The sequence below is a fragment of the Cucurbita maxima genome, unplaced genomic scaffold (assembly GCF_002738345.1).
Source record: "Cucurbita maxima cultivar Rimu unplaced genomic scaffold, Cmax_1.0 Cma_Scf00033, whole genome shotgun sequence".
Lineage (NCBI taxonomy): Eukaryota > Viridiplantae > Streptophyta > Magnoliopsida > Cucurbitales > Cucurbitaceae > Cucurbita > Cucurbita maxima.
Genome location: NW_019272049.1, coordinates 1,241,504 through 1,266,272, shown reverse-complemented (window position 1 = coordinate 1,266,272; position 24,769 = coordinate 1,241,504). Strand labels below are relative to the sequence as shown.

Below are 24,769 nucleotides of genomic sequence, written 5' to 3'. Positions count from 1 at the left end.
TTTTAGTTGATCTATGCTCATATTGGTGGCAAAGAAACAATGCTTCAGATCGTTGAGATCGGAAAAATCGTACGGTATGAAATCGTGTGTTGATATGTGACACTCGAGAAAAAGAGAGGTAAATGATATTATCAAGACTACATCCAAATGAAAGCGATCCCGAGGATAGAGTGACTAAAAAAAGCTTAAACAGAATGAAAGTTACTACATATACTAACAATGTGAACTTGTCTTTTCGATGACTCAATAATAGAAACTCTAAAGCTTAGTGTGTTTTATTTGGAGCATGTTATACGAGGTGACTTCTTGAGAATTTTTCTAATATGCATTTGAGTGAGAACAAAACATGTTGAAAGGGCTCGTGTTGGTCTATGGGGAATAGTTTTCACTCTTAGAAGCAAAAAGTAACATAATCATGTCCAAAGAAATGTCGGATACATAAGTGTTGAATCTTAATATTCGAATCCTGGATACGACACGATTCATTATGGAGAATCATTAATATATTGATATAACAAAATTTCAAATTACGAATAATGGAGGCAAGAGATTATGCTATTGAAGAATTATTTGATAGCTATGACAAAAAAAAAAAAATTGTATTGTTCATCGAAGAACTAAAATTGTAATAGTTCAAGCTCACCACTAATATATATTATCTGTTTTGGCCCGTTACATATTGTCATTAGCCTTACTGTTTTGAAACACGTATGTTAGGGAGAGGTTTCCACACCCTTATGATAATGCTTTGTTCTCATATGCAATCGATGTAGGATCTCATAATCCACCCCCTTCGGGTCCAACGTCTTTATTGACACTTATTCCAACTCCAATTGATGTGGGATCTCACAATCCAGCCCCTTCAAGGCTCAGTGTCTTCGTTGGCGCGCCGTTCTGTGCCTAACTTTGATACCATTTGTAACAATCAAAACTCATCGCGAGTAGATATTGTTTACTTTTACCCCTTACGTATCGTCATTATCCTCACAGTTTTAAAACGCATCTGCTAGGAAGAGATTTCCACACTTTTATAAAGAATGTTTCGCTCCTCTCTTCAACTAATGTGGGATCTCACAAAAATGTTATGAAGAGTTGAGTTGAACGGTTTGTGAGTATTGAGTTGAAGATCATTATCGAACATGTTTAGACTAGATATAGTATAGGTCTAAACTATGCACCAACACGCGTGAAGAATTATTGTCACTAGATGGAGTTGGTTTGGTAAAATCATGAGTACAATGATTGTTTCTATGTGTGAAAACAAGAAAACAAATAACTTTTTGGCATTTATTATTTCAATAAATAAAATGCTATTTTAAAATTTTTAAATTAAAATAAGCGAGCTTCTCATCGTTTTTAATAAAATATATATCTTAATCACATGACTCACCGTTTTATACGGACTATTAGGAGTCGTTACTAAAAAAAAACACGAAAGATAACGCTGAGAAAGGCTGCTTGAACTTAGCCCAAGACTCTAGTCTATCTTTATCTCATAGAGTTACGCTCCCGCTCGTTTTACCTCGTGCTTATTGGGCCTGAACATCCATTCATTCTTATCTTGGAACGAAAAAAAGTCATATTTTTTAGTTTAAGTGGTATAGGTGCGCAAATAACTAGTCTTGTGCCGAACCAACTATGATACATATGCAAGCTAGCTGGTGGACCTCTAAAGCCACGCTATGAGGAGTGACCCCTTCTCTAAACTAACTAAGATATATTTATGGGTTAGCCATAATAACTTATCGCTACTAGAGGTTAGTTAGTGACCCTCTAGCTATTGTAACGAAATGAATATTTTTAAAAAAAATATATTGATGTCATCGACAAGGTTGTAAAAATTTTGACGACTGCCAGAGTTTTCGGATTGCATAACCATGACCTTGTCAAATTATCTCCAAACGTTCCCTCCCTCTTTAAGCCTTCAGCCAATGTGAACCTACGCCTCGGACGAACCCACGACCATACCTAAAGTCCTACATTTCAGTAAACCCTCAGACCTCATTCGTAAGGACAGGAACTACGAAATGAAGAGAGAAAAGGATGGAAGATGAATGGTTTTGTCTCGTTGGACATAAACGTCGGCGAAACAGAGACATTCGATCTAGCAAACAAAAGATGGGCAAACACGTAGAGGATTAAGTACATGTCATGATATAGTCGTTCATACGTAGTTAGGATATAGATCAATTCAATAGTGTTCTTTTTCTTTACAAATCATGAAAACTCTAAGTCTAAAATACATAGAAAATGGAATTGAATCAATCAAGCTGGAATGAACCGAACGAGCTAAACTGGACGAAACAAAGTGAAACGAACATGAACAATACGCAAACGCAACAAAAAGTCGAGAAAGGTTGCAAAGTGCGAAGTTAACAACGATACCAAAAGGCTTCAAATGTCTAGCTTGAGATGTGGTGGTAACCCATTGAACACCTACTAACCTTAGAGATGAGGGAGAGAAAGTGTAATAGAGAACTAAGAAAGGAGGAAGATGACGAGATTTTACTAACGAGATTTGAAATCGACAAAGAGACACGCAGACTATGAAATCGAAGGTGATTGTTAATGAAATTGATTTCATATGAGGGCAAAAACGAGTCGTGATCGTGAATTACACTAAAATCATAGCAGAGTCAAGTTTGGAGTACATTTAAAGGATGACTAGTACAATAAGTCGAACAACATCTATTAAAGAAACGAGAAAAAAATTAGGTGAGGTTGGTCTCGAGCAAGTGAAGGTTGAAGGGTTATTGATGAATGACAGACAAACAAAGCTTTGGTTGTGCTTAATGGGAGTCTGTTTGACACTATATAAGGGTCTTGAATGTCGAGAGAATAAAGAGTTTGTTAGGTGTTATTAGTAGTCACGTGTGGAGATTTAGGGAGACTGAAATGTTACTTATAGCGAGTGACGACTCCTTCATATCGGTTAGACTTCTCAAGAGCCCAAGATAGATGAGGATACTTTGACTTATGCACAAGAAGCATGATGACTAGATGGACCATGGAGAGTAGGAAATCAGAGGCTAAGTTCACCTTGAAACTCAAATATACCCTGTGATGTCCCACATTGGTTGGGGAGAAGAACAAATCACTATTTATAAGGGGGTGAAAACCTTCCCCTAGCGCACGCGTTTTAAGGTCTTGAGGGAAAACCCGAAAGGGAAAGCCTAAAGAGGACAATATCTGCTAGCGGTGGTTTTGGGTCATTACAAATGGTATCAGAGTCAGACACTGGACGATGTGCCAACCTTCTCGCTCTTCCCCGAAGGGGGTAGACATGAGGCGGTGTGCCAGTAAGGACCCTGGACCCCAAAGGGGGGTGGATTTGGGGGCAGTCCCACATCGATTGGAGGAAGGAAAGAGCGCTAGTGAGGACGCTGTGATGTCCCACATTGGTTGGAGAGGAGAACAAACCACTATTTATAAGGGTGTGGAAACCTTCCCCTAGCCCTTCCCCTAGCAGGCGCGTTTTAAAACCTACCCGTGGATCTAGGTCGTTACATACCCTAATGGATAACTTACCCTCTTAAGAGTAGGTGGGTATAAGAACCCAAGAGGGCTAGGTTAGAGCTTAGCCCATGAAATTGGCTAATTTTAGATTCTTGATTGAGTCTATTGTTTAAGAGACATTGAATAGGAGACATTTGATGAGAGTTTACAAGTCGGTTGCGTACAAAACATTTCTATACTAATTCCTGCCTTTTATTATTGAGAAATGGATCGTAGACCACTATTCGATGGTGGGAGCATATAGAGTCGTGTGTCACAATCGCACTCTTGTAGCAGTGAGACTCCGATTGTATGACACTTATTAACCTAGTGAACAAGTGAGCCGTATAGAAAGTCAAACTTTGCAAACAACCTTAGTGTATGATCGAGCCTCGGTCACGTTTGAAAGAAATATTTCAAAAAACTTGAATGAGAAAATGCATTGAAAACAATTTTAAAAAAATCAATGTTATAAACTAAAATAGAAGAGGCAACAACAAGGACTTCGATAGCATATAACACGGGTAGGAAGAATTGACAACTAATCACGTCCCCTTATAGTACATCTTGGGACATTTTTGCCCTCACGAGTGTAGCATGATCTAGGGGTCCCTCCTACAACCGCACGTGTTAATAAGGCTAAATGTATCAACTACACCGAATTTAAGTTCAAAATTGTCTATAATTTTTTAATAGTAAACATATATATGGTAACATTACAAACCCATCGTCATTGATATTGGGAAAGTGTGTATTCTCATTGATATTGATATTTTTTAAATAGGATACAAGCTAGCCACTCATACGTACAATTGAGGAAAATATAAAATAATTAAATACAGAGAATAAAATAAAATATATGTAGATCAAATCATAAAGGAAAGAATATTAAGATATAATATCTACTATATATTTCATAAATAATATATCTCAACAACTACTTATCTTCGTTAGTTGGAGAGGAAACAAATCATTTTTTATAGGGGTGTGAAAATCTCTACCTAAAAGACGCGTTTTAAAATTGTGAGACTGACGACGATATATAACGAGCCAAAGTGGCTACTATCTGCTAGCAGTGGACTTAAGCTGTTACAAATAGTTTTAGAGTTAGACACCGGACTGAGTGTTAGTGAAGACACTGACCCTTAAGAGGGAGTGGATTAAAAAAAAATCTTTAAATCTTTATTTTCATTTCTTTAATAAATGTGATATATATATATATATATATATATATATATATATATATATATATATCTATAATTATAAATTAAAAACGAAATATTTATTGGTTGATATAAAAACTAAAATAGTTTAAAAAAAGTGTTTTTTTTTTTTTTTTGGTCTTTAAAAAATTGAACAAATATTGCTTTCTTTTCTATTTTTAAAGATATTTTCAAAATCTAAGCTAAAAAGTAATTTTTGCTTTTAAAATTTGATTAAAATTTAATGAAAATTATAAAAAAGAAATAGTGGAAATAAAAATAATTTTAAAAAACATATAGAATAATAGTACATGAATTAAAGTACGAAATTATAAGAACAACGTAATCGCTTCCCGATAAACTTTACTTTTCAGCTAGTCCGACACTATCCGACATTAGCTCTTTGATATACTTCTCGATGGAAGTATCCATCGTCCCATTAATAACGAGTAGACCCACATAATTCAATCCAGACTAGTTGCTCAATCATTCCACATAATTTTAGCAACAACAAAAGTTGTAAAGATGACAGCAACAATACTACTCGAATAGGACGGTTTTAACATTTTTCGAGTCAAATTTTTTTATATGAATTAATATCTAGGAATATTATTTTTGAAATTGAATTTTAACCCAACTATAATTTTAAATTTTAAGCGAGTTGAGTTATTTATTATTTATTTATTTATTTATTATTATTATTATTATTATTATTATTTTGGTGGTTATGTATTTCTAACTACAAAATAAATAAATAAATAAAAATGAAGGAATTTAAAGAGTACAATGAGGTGTTACCTAATAGCAGCCCATGTGGTTTCCATTAAAGCATTGGTTTAAAGCATTGATAGGCTAACTAACATTTATGGTCATCTTATCTAAGCTTGGTTTTCATCCTAAGAATCCCGCTTTAAATTGTATTCTAACACGACAGATATTTTCGAAAGAAAATCGATCATGCATCTGATATATACGTCGGTGTATGCTTGTGAGATCTTACATTGGTTAGAGAAGGAAACGAAACATTTTTTTTATAAGAGTGTGGAAACCTGTCAACAGAGCTTTTAAAAACGAGGAGGAATATCTGCTAGCTGTGGACTTGAACTGATACAATTGAAGTTGAGTTGAGTTGGATTGAGGAAATCATTTGGACCAACCCGAAATTTGGGTTGGTTGGGTTGGTGACGTGAGCAACTGAAATAGAATTCACAGACCAACCTAATACAACCGTTAGAGTTGAACTTAGTTGGATTATCAGGTTGTTTTATTTATTTATTTATTATTATTATTTAAAAAATTATATTTATCCTACTGTATTGTTATATTAATAACTATCAAACATTTACAAGTTACATTGCATCACTAACATCAGTAACAAACATCAAATATTCTTAATCTTTATAATAATTTTAAAAATAGATAGAGTTGAGTTAGGTCATAACTCTATTTTCGAGTTGGTCGGCTTGATTTAAAAAAATGTTAACCTACAAACCGACCAAAATTTTCTATTCTAAAAAATTTTAATCGAGCCTAAACCGAATAAAAAAAATCTAACCCAACCTAACTTTTAATTCATGAATATTAGAATCATGGAATTTAACACATGAATCAATACTCACCAAGCTAATTGAGATTGATTCCTTTGAGATACGTCAATTTTGGACAAGTTTTACCTAGGTATTCAACGTTCACTACGATGCTCAACGTTCGGCCCTTGACATATTCAAGACCTCGAACTATGAGTTTACCCTTGATCATGGCAACTCCAAGAATTCCGGCGACTCACCAGAATTCTCGAGCAACCTTTCCTAAAGACACGCTTGTTCCACTCTCATTAAGTCCAACTATCTTATGCCCACCAAAAACACAAAACATAGAAACATGGAAAACAAGAGGGAAGAAAAGAGAGAGGGAGACAAATGGTCGCAAAACCCCATGACACCGCCGAACGCCATGAAAGAGAGGATTAACGAGCTAGGAAACACCTTGATACACACGAGTGATTACTACCAAATGGTGTCGTAGCTTTGTTAGCCAAGAAGATAAATTGATTGCTAATACAACTCTTTGGAGTATAACAAAATAAGAAGTGACTCCAAAGTATAACAAGTTTTCTTGAGTTTTAACATTTATTACACAAATTATTATAATAGATAATTAATTTTTGTTAACTATTTTATTTTTTATTATATTAAATTATTAAAATAATTTTAATAAATTAACTTTCAGAAATAATATACAAAGTAAATAATTATATATTAGTGTCAATTATTTTAAATAAGCTTATAAATCTTATATAATTATATTAATAGAACAATACAAAAGAATTTATACATTACAATAGAAGATTTAATTAATTTGAATTAATTGTAGTTTATTATCATTACTTACAAATTTAATTTATCCATTCCTTAGTATGAAAAAATATGATATCTCAACTTCTAAAGGGAAGTGATACCATATCGTCCCCGACCCACAAAATGTTACGATTTAATGCGAAGCCATGCTATTGCCATCAAGTTTCTTAAACTCACAATAGTATCAAGAACAGATATCTAAATGCAAGTGAAGTCTTGCAGAGATGCCTTGACATTAAATTAAAATAGGTCAAAATTGAAAGTATGATTCCATAATGATCCTTCCAAATTTAGTCAAGTTTCACATCAAAACATCATCATCTAAACATTGGGTCCAGTAAAGTAAAAGAAAACTATCGATCCATCAAGTCGACAAAGAAACGAAACCTTACCCCTCTAGCTAGCTGATTTGAGGAACTGCAAAAAAATAAAAAAGAGATCAGAAACAACGCTACATAAACTAAGCAGTAAAACATTTAGAAGTGAAGGCGTCTGGTTTTGTAAGTTTAGACAAATACTCCTACAGATTCGGATATTAATTTGATTCACGATCACGACACAGAAAAGTATGCAAATTGCATCGCTTGAACGAAGGTTCTACTACAGAATCAGTATAGGAAATGAAACCCCATTCATGGATGAACACTGGTCAAATAATAACAATTTGTGGTGTCTTGATTCACAACATTGAAAAATCCATTTTAAGAAAATGACATCGCAGAACGATTTTCGCTTGTCGATAATCGAGAAATGAAGTTTACCCTGAACTTTTTAACTAAACATGAAGTGTTGTAAAAACAAAACAATAAAAGGAAAACATAGATAGATCAAATTCAACTATGAATCCAATCTGGCTTCCAACAGTTCATATGAAATACAACGGAGTACACTACAGGACGCAAAGGTGGCTAGAACCAGGGCTAGAAAAATATAACCAGACACGAGAAAGACATACGATCTATAACAGGTATGGACTGGATTATGTGAATTGTCAAGAAATAAACTTAGAAAAAAAAAATTATATGAAATTGGTCCAAAAGTAAAACTAAAAATTCCATCGTGAGGACAAGACATAATGCTAGAGCCAAAGACATTAAGGTAAAATAAAAAATCTGTGTAACAGATTAGAATTTTAGAAAATATAAATCGAATCTTCGGAACACGAAACAGCACAGTATTGCAGCCCTATAAAACGCACTGCACTATTGGAAGAATACATAAAGACATCTCAAGAACATCTGATTGCCATCAAGCTCCAAATTAGAGATTGAAGAGACGAATCCATGAATATTCTGTAATAAACACACATAAGATATAACAACACCCAAGAACAGAAAAACAAAAACAAATATTGAGAAAAACATATCACAAATGATACAATGATCACAGGACTACATCACAAATCCCATTAAGTAAAGCAAACAAAATTGAATATTGGAAAAGAAAACTAGCAATGTCAATGCAATATCAACCATACTGTGTTTTTATCACATTAAGATGAACAGCATGGATGGTTTTTCCTTTTCTACATCTAAAAGAGTGGTGGAGGGGAGTGTACCTCATATGTTGCTGGGGTACATAAATACCCTAATTTTATCACCCTGCAAAATTGTCCAGTAATTCAATCAGAAAACCTATCCCAATATACCATCATTGAACAAATATGAAGAAACAGCTACTCATTTCACATTACCATGGATTTTGGGGGCAAGTTCGACTTGAACTTGGCTCGAACAATGCCACTGTTACCATGAGGTCTGGATACCTTGCCCCAAATGCACCGATAGTGGGTTCCATTCTGCTTCACTTTGGCCTTGTAGATATATGCCAACCGTTTTCCAGCATACCACGCAACCTCTTCCTTGGTATTCACACCTTCAATCTGAATCAGTGATGTTCTTGGATACTGGTTTGACTTGGACCTAAATACCAATTCCAAATTCTTAGCTCCCCCACAAACTATAGCATCCCTCACTAATTAATTACTAAACCTAACGCATATTTCAAATCCAGTTTCATCAATTCTCTGGCATCAAACTACACTTAAAAGGGTACTCATCACTAAGAAAAAAACAGTTCAATATTCGATAATTGAAGCGAAACCAATTACCTTTTGTACCCAAGGACCGTTCCTCTGACGTAGAGTCTGAAACAAACACAATACATTAGCAAATCGGTAGAAAAACATAGAAAATAAAGCAATCAAGTCGGCTTAATCTAGGGTTTGGAGAGAGACCTGATTCTTTCTCCCTGCCTTCCCTTCACCATGGCTGCCGCAGTCTAGGATTCTGCAAAATGACGTCTTCAAGCCAAAATACTAAGAACTAAGATCGGTAACCAAATGTAAATGCCATTGGTAAGAAAAAAAAATGGAAATTTTTGAGCAATAATCACCTTAGATTTGCAGGTCAGAGGAAGATGGAGCTGCGGTTCAGAGAAGAAGGCGACCACTTGTAGAAGCGGAAACTTTTATAACGGGGATTTGAGGGTCAAAATGATTTAAGAAATTTCTAGGGTTTCCCTTTTAGCGCAATAGATAGATTTAAGTCTTAAATTAACAAAAAAAAAAAAAAACTTTAAAAGGTTTCGTAATATATATATATATATATTTTAAATTCAAAATTTTCATTAATACTTTCAATTTTTTTAAAAAGTTACCAAATATTTTATTATTGCGTTTAAAAAATACTCATAAACTTTTATAATTTTGTTTTAAAAGTTGTTATTGTCTCTTGTCACTACAAAAAACACGAGATTGTTACCAAGATAAATAAAATAGTCAGATGTAGAACGATGAGTATCGAAACAGATAGCCCAGTCAGCATCTGAATAAGCCACTCGCATACTAGTAACAGTGAATGAACGAAAGATAAGACCAAAGTGGAGTGTTCTCTTGACACAGCGAAGAATACACTTGACAGTAAGAAAGTCATTACTGTGGGGACATGCAAAAATTGGTAGGGGAAATATTTGGGCGCATAATGGTCAAGTTCTAAGTTTTGAAAAAAAAAAATATAGACGGCACTAGCATATTTAAAAACTATCGGTCTCACTCTCCCCTCTCCTTTACAGGTTCTTTCATTTGTTTACGAGGTTACGGGGAAGGAGCTTCTCTTCCTGTTACGGTTCCGGAGAAAGAAGAAATAGGGTCCGGAGCTTGACCTTCTTCTTGACTGACTGTTCCGGAGAAAGACTAACTACTTACTATGTTACCGAGTTCAATCAGGGAAAATAGCCCCTCATTACCTCGGTCAATCAAAGAGCTATTCTATTCAGGCACCGACAAGATATTGATCAGAGTAGTATTAGAGAAAGGAGAATCATCAACAGTCAGGGGTTGAAGAACAACTTTCAGGTGTGTACTGGTTTGCAGCACGAGTAAAAATATCTCGAACATATTTTAATTGACTAAGATATACATGGATGAAAATTGTTTGCCAACATATGGATTAAAACATGTTGGTAGTGCACATATGATTCATGCGACCGAATTCCAATGGTTATCTTTTCTATAAAGTTTTATTCCAGTGACTCGAACACAAAGACCAAGATTTGTGGAAGCCTCCTCAAAGAAAACCTTAATGATTTGTCAATACATTTTGTCAAACCCATGATGTTTGAAAAGAAGTTAATTTATTCATGTCTTATGCCTTTTAACCCTATAATGAAGATCTACAAGTCCACATTGAGATGGGTAAATGAAATCTATCTGGGTCATGTTTTGATCTATTTATCATTGTCGTCATTTGTTGTCACGACCCAAATTTTACAAGTTGCGACTAACTTGAAAACGGTAAAAGACAGTAAAATAGGACAGTAAGATTTTTCACTTAAATAAACATAATTCATTTTGTACCTGAAGTCGTTTGAGGAAGAAAAAAAAGTTATCAAATGTCGTTGTATCGTGATCCATTGAGATCATGCCAAGGAAAACCACCCACGACCTGCCTTATTAAATCCCTCACTTCACCCTTCTAACACATAGAACATACTTGTATAGAGAGAAGGAGAAACGGAGAGTGATCGAGATAGAGGAACTGAAGAGTTTGAACACTGAGATCTGTATTCACGAAACTCATGTTGGTGTGTTACATAGAGGGTAATGTAGGACAATTACATGATGTGGAAATCGATATGGTAAAACATTGTTCTCTTACTCTATCAAAAAACGATCTTTTGGATAATGGGTATTCAATACTTTTAGATAAACGAGGTTCATATAGGTTAAATTGGACGTTGAAGTACAATCACGGACCAACTTTAAGAATATTTAGGGACTACGACAAAGGCCAAACAAGTAAGTGGCTCTATCATTGGTTGGTTGGAAGAATTGTGTGATGTATCACACATGCCTCCTGCATGTGCCATAACTAGGAGTGTTATGTTATGCTATATATGTAATGTGTTGACCTATGTTGCTATATTATGTATTTTATGCAGTGTTCTATTATACGATGCTATGTATGCTATGAAATGCTCATGCTACGTCATGTGAAACCATGTTTAGATATATACAATACTAATGATGCATACACGATTCATATGCGTATTTTGACATGAATGAAAGGAAGAACAAACTGTTTTTTTTTTATTATATGCTATGGTTTAAAGCTATGAAAATCTTATATATTTATGTGTTTCATGTGCATCGAGATACTTCTAGAAACTAGACTCAAAAATGGTTCTAGCAAAGAAAATTGTAAGTAATTTGGATGTCGAAAGCTTGAGAATCGAAGACTGGAATGTCAACAATGAGGTAAGTAGCCATCTTAGTTTTTTCTTAACAAATACGAGTAGGAATTGCTAGTTAAGTATGATTTAGAGGAATATAGAAGAAATGACCCAAGGACAATGAGTTAGGCCATAAGCTAAACGTTTTGCTTACGAATCAAGTAACGTTAAAGTAATCTACTGAATGAATTCCGTTGTCTATGAAATTTTAATGCTAGGTAAAATATGATATGTTAAGGTGATATATGAAAATGGGTGGTCATTGGATAGCTAAACTAAGCAACGATGCAAAACAACCATAATGACCCTACGGTAAACTACTTCGTTCATGACCCAGATGATCTCCAAATGTGATGAAACTTATTGGAGCACGTTTAGACACTAAACCAAGAATTAAGAGTTTAAATGACTAAAATGCCCCTAAGGATCTGTAAGATATTTCAATACTCAAACACCCTCCAAATAATTTAATGATTTAAGGAAGACCTATTTATAAGAACCTAAACAAAGAAAATGTGGTAAATGACCAAAATACCCCTATAGGGACCTCAAGTTTTCAAGACCATAAGGATTTCTCAGGGTTATAAAAGACTTAATTATGATCAAAAGAAGAATTTTTAAGAGATACGTTATAACCTTATGATACTGTGCATGTTATTATGAAATGTTCGTAGTATACAGAAAATGACTCGAATGCTCCTATCAAATAACCTCAAGAATTATGCACTCGAATGAATCCTTTTAAGACCTTGAAGGTTATTAAGTATCATGGCAGAGGTGTGCTATATTGATATGGAAAATCAACCCAAGGGAAAGTATGGAACGGATTACCTTGATGATCAAGATCAAGAGTAAAGAAAACTCGTTTCTAAACTCGTGATTCGAATCACTCCACAAGAGGTTTGATCAATACCACTTGAATGACTCTACATGCAAGTTCTAAACACAAGAATTTGCAAAGAAAGTTTAGCTCTCAAGAAAGCTAAAATAGAAATTCTATTATTAATTCCAAAATGTGATGTCTAATCAAAGAAAAGAAGGCTTTATATAGCCCTTACAGCCCTTACAACCTTAACGTATGTGATATATAGCTCCCAATTAAATGGGCTAGTAAATGAAAAATACCCATAACCTCCATATTAAAATCGCTAGTTAATGGTGGAATATAGTAACCTATATGGGTTACAATATAACCTTTACTCCTATATTTAAAATTAGTTTAAATATGACAAACAAATATTTAAACTATAATTAAATAATGCAATTAATAAAATATGCTTATTGACTCATCCTTGGACTAGTTTCATAAATTCAGCGGAGTTCATTAAATGTAACTTAAAGTGCATTTAATTCATCTCTTTCTTGAAACTCAACTTTGCACAACATATAAGGGAGGTCTCCAGCGTCTTCTAGAATTTCCTTTGATGAACTCACCATAGCTTGAATATAACTGTATAAGGTTTGTTGTAGTTTCTTAGCTCTCGTCCTTGTAATTGGACCTTCAGGTATGGAAATTCCTTGGTCGTGGTTCATATCATATATGTTTATGTTATATTTGGGGTTCATCCTTGGTTTAAAGCCATCAAGATGCTACCTCGGGATAAGGTTTAAGATAGTCCATGGTGTTTAAGTAATTAGAAGGCTACCCTTACTCAAGAAAAACTCAAAGGTTAGTACTTAGATGTTTAAGCAATCAGGTTGCTATTTCATGACAAGTTCTACATATGTAAGAATTAGGTGACTCGAAACACATAATATAAATGAAGGGAAAATGCATAATCTAAATTAATAATTTCTAACTCTGATGTACATAATAAATCTCTTGCTTTACAAGTTGATCAATTGTAATCTCGTTAAATACAAGTTCATCTTGATAGAGCCTTCGAAGGTTGAATTCTCGAGTCAAATGTTGCATTGTCGGTCGGGCTTTTGGATTTGGATGGAGACATGCAAAGGCTAACGTTAATGTAAGAAGTATACTTTGTGTCAGTCCAATTTGGAGTAAAGGAGATTTGAGCCGTGAGTCTAACAAATCCTTGATGAATATACATGGAGTATATTTAGACCACAAGTAAGTCAATAATTCTCCGGGATGCTTTCCCATTATTACTTCTAATGCCACAACTCCAAAGCTGTAGACGTCACATTTTTCTGATATGACCACGGAGTATGCTAGTTCTGAATCATAAAAGAAAAAGATTAAAAGTAATGATTTAAGAAAATCAACTGATCAATATGGGCTCACCCGGAGCTATATATCCACAAGTACCGCCAACAGTGGTATGATAAGATAACTCATGATCGAGTAACCTTGAGATACCAAAATCGGATAGAAAAGCTTCTAGATTTGAGTCCAAAAGTATATTACAAGTTGTAACGTCCCGATGAATGATTGGAGTAATGCAATCATGGTGTATGTATGACAAAGCATGTGAAACTCTTTGTAGGATGTTCAGTCTTGTCTTCCAATCCAATTCCACTGCTTCTTTGTCGTTACTCAACACCCAAAACAGGCTTCCCCTCTCCATGCATTCATATATGAGAAACATGCAACGTCTATGGAGGCAATATCCATGGAGTTTAATGATGTTCTTGTGCCTTATCTCTTTCAGCATATCAACTTCATTTTGGAAACTTTTGAAAAGAGTTGTCTCTTGGGCTTCACGGGTATGAAGTTTCTTTAGAGCTACGACCTTACCGTTTGGAAGCCTTGCTCTATAAACACTTCCATACCCACCTGTACCAATGCAATATTTAATATCGAAGTCCTCTGTTGCTTCTATAATATCGTCATATGCAGAACACATTCCCATGCTTATTTGAGTTTATCTCATGGGTGACCCTTTTCTTTGATCGGGAATGAACAAGAGTGAAGCATGAATCTTTGGGCAATGAACTCCTTACCTGAATCTTTATAATACTTCCTGAATCATCACAAATTATGTCATTCCATTCACAACGAAATGAGATATTATGATTGACCCACCAACCAGTTTGGAGTAGAGCATCAACTTCTTGTTGAAGCTGGAACATGTCGATGCATTTGAATATGTAAAAATTGAATCAAACAAGGAGAAAATATAAGAAGAAAAGAGTAGAAACCAAAGGGACCAAAGTGAGAGGAAAAGATTGAGTATTGCTTGCAAGGCATAGGATCGCACAAGAATACACACTCGATCGAGATACACACAAAGAACATGAAAGAGAAATATTAGTTAAAAGTTTTGGATAGATACTATTAATTTTTTTCAAACATACTTTAGAATTTTCAAAAGGGTTTCAAAACTATTTTTTTTTATTATTTTTATTAATACCATTAATTTTTCTTTAAAAAAATTTCAAAATAATCTTATCGTTATTGCTACGTTTCAAAAATACTAATGAACTTTCAGAAGTAACATTAGAAAGAAGATAATCTATGAGGTGTCGGTAGATGGTTTATTTTTCATCTATATGTCGACTGTAAATGCTTTTTTATTTTCTATTTTTATAAAAGTGAAGGGTGTTAATGATGTATACCAACTCTAATGTTATTTTTGAATTACTTTTAAAAGATAAAAGGATATAATGAAACTTGAATTCTTTTGATATTGAAACTTTTGAAATTTTAGATGTATTTTTAAGATAAAGTATAAAGTTTAGGGATATTTTTATTAATTTAGCCAAAACTTTATAGGAATAAAAAGAGAGGGAAAAGGAGATACGAGAACATACATATAGAAAACCTTTGATTTTGGAAGCGTATCAAATACGGTTTGACCAAGAGAGCTTGACTTGTTGAAATCATTGAGGACATCTTCAAAATTCAATTTTTGGGTTTCTTTTTCGACTGTGGCGACGAAGACTATGCGGCATGCCTCTACTCTAGGTTGACGTTCCAAGGTCGGTGAGGGCTTTTCCCAGTTGGTTTGCTCAGTTTAAGCATTGGGGCTGAGGTTTTTCGAGGTCGCAGAAGTTGTGGGTTTTTTTCTTTCTCTGTCACGACCCAATCTTGGTTTACCTACTTATCCTTATTCAATGATCACCAAATTTCATATATAACCTCAACATGCTATAATCTTCATATAGTGGGTTATTTTAACGTTATTTAAATCTTGAGCTATTTGATCGGTTCAGGGTCTTAACTCATGGTTCTTTGGAGATTTTCTTTCATGTATTAAAATTTCATAGGCAGCGCTATTTGATCTTGGAGATTTTCTTTCATGTATTAAAATTTCATAGGCATTGGAGATTTTCTTTCATGTATTAAAATTTCATAGGCAGCGCTATTTGATCTTGGAGATTTTCTTTCATGTATTAAAATTTCATAGGCAGCGCTATTTGATCTTGGAGATTTTCTTTCATGTATTAAAATTTCATAGGCAACAGAGTTCATATAGTGGGTTATTTTAACGTTATTTAAATCTTGAGCTATTTGATCGGTTCAGGGTCTTAACTCACGATTCTTTGGAGATTTTCTTTCATGTATTAAAATCCTTAATTCATACTTGGTTTAGGGTTCATATGAAAATCCAAGTGTTTTCTACGTATTTCTTAACAAAAAGTCCAAGGTGGCTACTTACCTCGTCGTCGACGTTTGTGGTGGCTACTTACCTCGTCGTCGACGTTTGTGGTGGCTACTTACCTCGTCGTCGACGTTTGTGACCTCCAGTATCTAAATTACTTCAAATTTCCTTCCACATACTCCATATTGTGTCTAGTTTATGAATTCATAATGTTTTTCATGAGAATCAGTCTAGAATGGGGTTAAAATTGAGAAAACCTGAGAAAAGGTAAATTTTGGGTTGACCTAGCCAGTTTAGTTGAACTGGCCATATCATCGTGTTCTTCCTCTGAATAAGAAGAAGATGCGCATTTTTTGCGTCGCCTCCATCTGAAACTAAGCCTGCACAGCCACATTTACAACATTTATCTCCTTGATTTCTTCGTAAAACTTAAAGATGGGTGTTACAAGGAAGAGCTAGGGATTGATTTGATACCTTCTCGTTGATCGTAGCCTAAGCTATTCGCTTCCAAAGTTCATCCAAAATCTGATTTATCGTCGGAGATAAAACAATGGATTTCTTATTAGGTAGCCAATTCTAGGGGTTTCAAGGCCCTATTTCTTCATTGAACCTCTTCCATATCCTTTCTTCAAGCTAAAGGAATTGGTTTGTAGGAACGTCTTTGAGTGTACGATCTTAATTTCTAGAAATCGTTCTCGGTATGCAACTCACTCGAAACGCCAAATTTTTGATCTCTTGGGTAGCTTGTTCTACGACGTTTCAGCTCTCGATTCCTTCATCAAGTTTACTCAACTTCTTCCTCTGAAGCTAGATGAATCCTTAATTTGAAGGAAAAGAGATTGTAGATAGAAATTCAGACTCTTATCCCCAATTTAATCTCGACGCCTATTTCCTTCAATTTGGCACGCTCTCGAGGTTATTTTTCTTCATGGTCTTCTATGGAAACATTCCTTGGAGGTGTAGAAACTGATTGGAATCATTCTTGCTCGACGAGTCATCATGTATCCTCAGATTTTATTTTCAAGTGTTTCTTGAAGTTCTCCAATGGCGGATTAAATTGGGGGAATGGTTTTTGGGCACTTTCAGCACTCTATTCCTTGATAGAACTTGTGGGTAATCTTGTTTAGAAACGGTAGGAATAAGTTTGAAGAGAAATGATAGAGGATTGCTCTCGAATTTTGAAGAAATGTGAGAGTAGGAGACCCATAATCTAAACGCTTATTGCCTTCGATTGAGAGATCGACCTTTCTCGATTCTTATTCCATATTGTTGCTCCTACTTTATTCTTTATCGGAGGAGCTTAAACTGATATTTTGAGCTCCAGAATCTTCGTTATTTAGAGATTGAAATTTATGGATAATTTTTCGAAAATATCAACTCCGTTCATAACCTTTCAGACCATGGTTTTGAATACTAGTCATTGGATGTGGTGAACTTTGTCATCCTTACTTAAGTACAATAGAAAGAAATAATTTACAATTTACGAGTAGTAGATAAGATATGAGTTATTGTCCGAGAAGGAATATGTCAGAAAACATAGTCATTTACGGATTTTTTGTTTTATTTTTTTAACAAATAGTTTAACAACTCTTCTTGTGTTTTGTAAATGCAGATTTTTAACAAGGTGGTTGAGAATCTAAAAATCGATCCTTGAGATCATAGATTACATTTCTTCCTCTACTATAGAACGAGAAGATGTTGAACCTACTTATGCGGGCTCTTGAAGAAGCTTTTGAAAATCAGCTTCTGAAGTTGTCTGGGCTAATACGGCAAGCAACCTAGACTTTGAATTGAGAAACTCGGTGGTCTTTTTCTTAGATAAACCGTGAAGGTGGCCATTCTCAGATAACCAAACCTCACTGCTTTAAGATATGCGTGGGTATAAATATCCCATTATTTGATTTTGATTACTTTGAAGACATGTTTTACTTGATCATCAGTTTAGTTTATTTGGAAATTTCAAAGTTAGAATACAAGGAATTTGAAAATATACGTGCATAGCCAATGGAAATGGAGTTTTGAAGATGTTTTGAACGAAGTAATTGAACTATTCCTGAGGATTAGAAGAAGAAAACAAAGATTCAAGAAGATGTCATTCATGCCCTGTTTTAATTTTTATTCTTTCTTATTTTTCAAAGTTCGTTATTTAATTATTTTCTCTTGAGTGAATTAATGAAACACATTCTCTACTTAAGTAATTGCAAGATGCAAGCTTCACACTCGGGAATCAAAGTCCCAAGTATCAACCTTTTAAGTGTCAATTTTTATTCTCCATCTCAACATATATTAAACTATTTTTGTGAAGATATCTATTTATAAAAGCAAAATATCTCAGAGTCACAAAAATAAAAATGAGATATAGATACGAAGGACAAATCAAACTTCTTAAGGATAAATTAGGGGCACCGGCCTAAGCTAATCAGATAGGTGGCCTTACTATCAGTATGGTTATATTTGATGTTGAATGTGCCTGTGATTCTGCACGTGTCATATATATTGATATGTGTGAATTGTTTGTGAATCAATATGCTTATGATATGTTATAATATGTGAATTGTATGATAATACTTACGGTACCATGTGTTCAATGTTATATTTGAGATAGGATACGAGAAGAATGCACTAAACGCAATGTAACAATAGGAGTAAGATATGTTCATGAAACGTTATAGTTTGGTTACGTATCAAAGTGCTATGGGTATGAGAGATTGATAAAAAGGATATGGTCATGATGGATTCATAAAACAGTACGATTAGGTTATGTGTAGAAAGGGATAGGATTATGATAGATTGATATAACGATAGGGTTAGGATATGTTCCTGCAACGTTATGACTAAGGTACGTTCAGGTAACGATACAACTGTGATATGTCTAAGGACGTTAAGGCCATGATAAGCTAGGGAAGGATATGACCACGAAGTGTTTACGATATGATATGATTATGATACGACATGTGAAAGACGGATATATATCCAACAAGTGTCAAAGAGGGACGTGAGAATAAGTTATTCTCATGTTTTCTTTACATCAATCCAAGAGTATTTGATACGCTTTCAAACTTAAGGGTTTTCTTTTTTCTTCTTCCTTCTTTCTCTCTTTTCAAGTTTAAGTTAAAATGTGAGAATGAAGAAGTTAGGAAGGAGAAATAAATGAATGTAATAAAACTTTTCCGTGTGTAGGAATGGAAATGGTGAATGGGTCCTTGATGATAGTCGACCTCTATACTTTGGTTTTGGATGTAGAATAGATCAAGCGATCCATTTGTTGAGAGTATTGTAAGAGGCGCACAAGTAAGAATGTTGGATATAACTGCTCTTTCACATCTGAGGGATGAGGCTCATAGATCCAACTACAATATCAAAGAAACTTCGGGTCGTAGCGATTGCATGCATTGGTGTCTCCGTGATATCCCAAACACATGGAACATGATTCTTCTTGCTCAAATATAGCTTCATCTGTCTTAAACGTTCACTTTTGAGTAATCCAGGAAGGCTTCTTAATTTGCAGCCTCTGGTGAAGATGAACACTCTGAGGTGAGTTTGTCAGTGAAGATGCAATTATATATTCAGAGTTTTATATCAAGTGTTCAATACATAGCCAACACGTGTCGAAGAGGAACATGAGAAGAATTAGTTAAAAATTTGGGGTTATCTTAAGGTGACAGGAAGCAAATAACCTACGCGGATCATGATTCTTAATCTTCTCACAATTTAGGGTAACATTGGTCTTCATTAGCATCACAACAAGCTAGATAAAACAGCTCTAGAACTTTAAATCAAGGGCATGGCTTATACCATCCATCCTTTGATCAACCATCATATAGGTAATATCGATCACTTGATCAAGTCTCGGGGTGTCGTTGGTTATCATTGCTCACTTGATCAACCATGATTAAGGTTTTATTGAGGCTTTGGACCTTCGCGTCTTCATGTCGTATTATTTATGGACTCCATACCAGATAGCGAGTGTAACGCTCCAGTACCCGTTACTCACAAACAACTATGCAGCACGGTCGATAAAGATGCATGTTAAGTTTAGTCACAAAGCATGTGGGACACCACCAAGCATGGTGATGACGTTGAGGAACGTAAAGATAGGATGACTATTGCTACTTACAAAGAAGTCGCAAAGAACGTTCTTCTCATGTTGGCAAAGAAGGACTTGACAAAGGCAGCGTGGAGGACGCTGCAAACAATGCATGTGGGTGTGGAACTGGTCAAGGAAACAAAGGTACATACCTTGAAGAGTGAGTTTGAGGTTATCCGTATGAAGAGCGGTGACTCAATAGATGACTTCACAATGAAGTTGACGACGATCGTCACCGGCACCATTCGTTAGGCAACTAGGTGGAGAAGATCTCTGTCATCAAGAAATTCCATTGAATTGTCTCCCTGAGATTCGTGCAAATTGTTATCTCTATCGAGAAATTCAGCGACCTCAAGAATATGTTGACTGAGGAGGTTGTTGGTCATCTTATGGTCAATGAGGAGAAACTTCATGGATATGATGAGAATGTGAACTCCTGAGTGATTTCACATGATGATCATATGCAACTCGATCTCAATCCTGAGTGAGTTATGAACTCCTGCATGTGAGGGTTTATCCTTTGATTTGCATGAGTGAGAATGTCTCGAGTAGCTGATTCAATATGTCTACCATTTTGGGATTTAACCAAATAGGGTGCTAGAAACATAATATCATGAGATAGAAGAATTCACTTATTTCCATATAAGGAAATTAACATGTTTGCTACCACAAGTCGAAGATGATTATAGAGAAATCCATTCTCAAAGGCCAACCTCAACTTGAGGTCAAAACATATATAATTTGAGTTGGATGTCACTATGGTAAAGCGCCTCAATGACCATACAAAGAGTAAAAGTTCAAAGCAAAAGAACCACTAGAATTAATTCACTTTGATTTGTTCGGCCTAGTCAAGTAAAAATCAATCAAAGGGATGTCTTACATGATGACGTTCATTGACGGCTACTCGAGATATGTATGGATTTTCTTAATAAAAGAAAAGTCTAACAAAAATTCAAGACAACCATCAAAGAAGAAGTAAGAAGATTTATTATCTATGCTAAGATAATGACAGAAAATGTAGGTCAAGTGAGTTCGATTAATATCTACACAAGTGTGGGATATGTCATCGGTTTATATGTGCCAACACACTACAACAAAATGGTGTAGCAGAGAGAAAGAATCAATACGTTGCATAGATGTATCAAAGCATGCCACACGCAAAGAATGTTCTAAGAAGATTTTGAGTATTTGCTATTTGTGCTTAGTCCTACAAATAAGTTTGACAAGAAAGTAGTGAAGTGTATATTTGTTGGATACAATAATCAAAGAAAAAGATAGAAGCGTTGTGATCCAACAAATGGAAGATGCTACCGTTCAAAAGATGTAGTTTTTGATTAAGCATCTTTGTGGTGGCCCTCTGTTAAAGATATTTAGTAATAAATTATAGTTTACCATATATATTATATTTGATATTTTATTATAAAACAAATATATAATATTTGCTTTATTATCATAGTATCTTTTAATTTATTGTTATTTCCATTTATTACTATTTCCATATCCTTGTAATTTATTTGATTATAAATAAGATAACTTTCACACCATTTAGGTGTGGTGGATTAATCAAACATTCACATGGTATCAGAGCCCTCTCGGTTTGACAACCCCGATCCTTTCTTTTCAATGGCTTTTGAATCCTCTAATCTTCTTCTCCACCACCCCTGTTGGTTTTGACGCCGCAGGGGCAGTCTTCATGGCTGCCGTAGTCGAAGCCGATTGATTACTCTTCGGCTCCACCCTATTGACCTCCAAATCACCTTTCGTCATACTCTGTACATACAACCTCACCTTTTCCAACCAAATTGGTTTTCCTCTTGGCCAATATAGTCTCTCTCATTTTCTTCCCAATCAACCTTCATCCTTCACATAAATCCTAACCTAAACCTATCAACCTACCTTCGGAATCTGGGTGCCGCACTAGCCTATTTGCCAACCAAGTTGCCTCCGCCCTTCCTGCCAAAATTGGCTTCTTCGCCCAATGTGGCGACTCTACCGGCTTCAACATTGTCTTTGTCCCTTGCTCTAGGTTTCCCCTTCTACTTCTTGGGGTTAGAAATATTCTCACCAGAGCAAAGGCAGCATCGTCGCTAAGCGACAATCTCTCTTCATGGGTTAGACATATTCTCGCCGAAGCCAAGGCAGCATCGCCGCTGAGCGGCGATCCCTCCGCAATTTTTGATGGCCAAGAACCGGGTTGTTAGCATCTTCATGAAAAGTGTTTCTCAACCTCTTTGAATTTTTCAGATTCAAGCTTCACGTCGTTCGTTTAAATCCGACGCTTAGCTTGCGGTGGGGTGTTAAGGATATTTAGTAATAAATTATAGTTTACCATATATATTATATTTGATATTTTATTATAAGGCAAATATCTAATATTTGCCTTATTATCATAGGTATCTTTCCATTTATTGTTATTTCCATTTATTACTATTTCCATATCCTTGTAATTTATTTGATTATAAATAAGATAACTTTCACACCATTTAGGTGTGGTGGATTAATCAAACATTCACATGGTATCAGAGCCCTCTCGGTTTGACAACCCCGATCCTTTCTTTTCAATGGCTTTTGAATCCTCTAATCTTCTTCTCCACCACCCCTGTTGGTTTTGACGCCGCAGGGGCAGTCTTCATGGCTGCCGTAGTCGAAGCCGATTGATTACTCTTCGGCTCCACCCTATTGACCTCCAAATCACCTTTCGTCATACTCTGTACATACAACCTCACCTTTTCCAACCCAATCGGTTTTCCCCTTGGCCAATATAGTCTCTCTCATTTTCTTCCCAATCAACCTTCATCCTTCACATAAACCCTAACCTAAACCTATCAACCTTTTGCAGAGATTTACCTTCGGAATCTGGGTGCCGCACTGGCCTATTCGCCAACCAAGTTGCCGCCGCCCTTCCTGCCAAAATTGGCTTCTTCGCCCGATGAGGCGACTCTTCCGACTGCCCTTCTCGCCAAAATTGGCTCCTTCGCCCAATGTGGCGACTCTTCCGGCTTCAACATTGTCTTTGTCCCTTGCTCTAGGTTTCCCCTTCTACTTCTTGGGGTTAGAAATATTCTCACCAGAGCCAAGGCAGCATCGTCGCTAAGCGACAATCCCTCTTCATGGGTTAGACATATTCTCGCCGAAGCCAAGGCAGCATCGCCGCTGAGCGGCGATCCCTCTGCAATTTTTGATGGCCAAGAACCGGGTTGTTAGCATCTTCATGAAAAGTGTTTCTCAACCTCTTTGAATTTTTCAGATTCAAGCTTCACGTTCGTTTAAATCCGACGCTTAGCTTGCGGTGGGGTGTTAAGGATATTTAGTAATAAATTATAGTTTACCATATATATTATATTTGATATTTTATTATAAGGCAAATATCTAATATTTGCCTTATTATCATAGGTATCTTTCCATTTATTGTTATTTCCATTTATTACTATTTCCATATCCTTGTAATTTATTTGATTATAAATAAGATAACTTTCACACCATTTAGGTGTGGTGGATTAATCAAACATTCACATGGTATCAGAGCCCTCTCGGTTTGACAACCCCGATCCTTTCTTTTCAATGGCTTTTGAATCCTCTAATCTTCTTCTCCACCACCCCTGTTGGTTTTGACGCCGCAGGGGCAGTCTTCATGGCTGCCGTAGTCGAAGCCGATTGATTACTCTTCGGCTCCACCCTATTGACCTCCAAATCACCTTTCGTCATACTCTGTACATACAACCTCACCTTTTCCAACCAAATTGGTTTTCCTCTTGGCCAATATAGTCTCTCTCATTTTCTTCCCAATCAACCTTCATCCTTCACATAAATCCTAACCTAAACCTATCAACCTACCTTCGGAATCTGGGTGCCGCACTAGCCTATTTGCCAACCAAGTTGCCTCCGCCCTTCCTGCCAAAATTGGCTTCTTCGCCCAATGTGGCGACTCTACCGGCTTCAACATTGTCTTTGTCCCTTGCTCTAGGTTTCCCCTTCTACTTCTTGGGGTTAGAAATATTCTCACCAGAGCAAAGGCAGCATCGTCGCTAAGCGACAATCTCTCTTCATGGGTTAGACATATTCTCGCCGAAGCCAAGGCAGCATCGCCGCTGAGCGGCGATCCCTCCGCAATTTTTGATGACCAAGAACCGGGTTGTTAGCATCTTCATGAAAAGTGTTTCTCAAACTCTTTGAATTTTTCAGATTCAAGCTTCACGTCGTTCGTTTAAATCCGACGCTTAGCTTGCGGTGGGGTGTTAAGGATATTTAGTAATAAATTATAGTTTACCATATATATTATATTTGATATTTTATTATAAAACAAATATCTAATATTTGCCTTATTATCATAGTATCTTTCCATTTATTGTTATTTCCATTTATTACTATTTCCATATCCTTGTAATTTATTTG

The 24,769-nt window shown here is 35.5% G+C and overlaps 2 protein-coding genes across 5 annotated transcripts in view; both read right to left on the bottom strand.

Moving 5' to 3' along the window:
- Positions 1–7,249: 7,249 nt before the first annotated feature.
- LOC111467293 (60S ribosomal protein L35a-1-like) lies at positions 7,250–9,576 on the bottom strand. 3 transcript variants are annotated; one of them, XM_023112155.1, is made up of 6 exons: positions 9,449–9,576; positions 9,291–9,356; positions 9,165–9,200; positions 8,748–8,976; positions 8,613–8,655; positions 7,250–7,471 (listed from the first exon to the last, which is right to left on the bottom strand). In XM_023112155.1, exons 2-5 carry the CDS (start codon positions 9,320–9,322, stop codon positions 8,614–8,616), a joined length of 339 nt encoding a protein of 112 aa, XP_022967923.1. In that variant the 5' UTR covers positions 9,323–9,356; positions 9,449–9,576; the 3' UTR covers positions 7,250–7,471; position 8,613. The 3 variants fall into 3 exon arrangements, with proteins under 3 accessions (XP_022967923.1, XP_022967926.1, XP_022967925.1); XM_023112158.1 differs by having other exon boundaries at positions 9,291–9,342; positions 9,449–9,553; XM_023112157.1 differs by having other exon boundaries at positions 9,291–9,378; positions 9,449–9,550.
- A 3,970-nt stretch (positions 9,577–13,546) lies between these two features.
- Positions 13,547–24,769, bottom strand: part of LOC111467230 (MDIS1-interacting receptor like kinase 2-like) — a 23,815-nt gene continuing 12,592 nt past the window's right edge. The window contains exons 3-4 of one of the 2 annotated variants that reach the window (XM_023112071.1): positions 14,031–14,599; positions 13,547–13,963 (exon numbers count right to left, since the gene is read on the bottom strand). In XM_023112071.1, the coding sequence (XP_022967839.1) occupies positions 13,581–13,963; positions 14,031–14,599 (952 nt within the window). In that variant the 3' untranslated portion in view covers positions 13,547–13,580. Of the gene's footprint in view, positions 13,964–14,030; positions 14,661–24,769 lie in introns of those variants that run through there. The other variant, XM_023112072.1, reaches the window with a different exon arrangement.

Coding starts and splice junctions, on each gene's coding strand:
- LOC111467293 (XM_023112155.1), bottom strand. CDS start 9,322: ATGGTGAAGGGAAGGCAGGGAGAAAGAATCAG. Junction 9,201..9,290: donor AGGCAGGGAGAAAGAATCAG/GTCTCTCTCCAA, acceptor TGTTTGTTTCAG/ACTCTACGTCAGAGGAACGG. Junction 8,977..9,164: donor ACGGTCCTTGGGTACAAAAG/GTAATTGGTTTC, acceptor ATTGGTATTTAG/GTCCAAGTCAAACCAGTATC.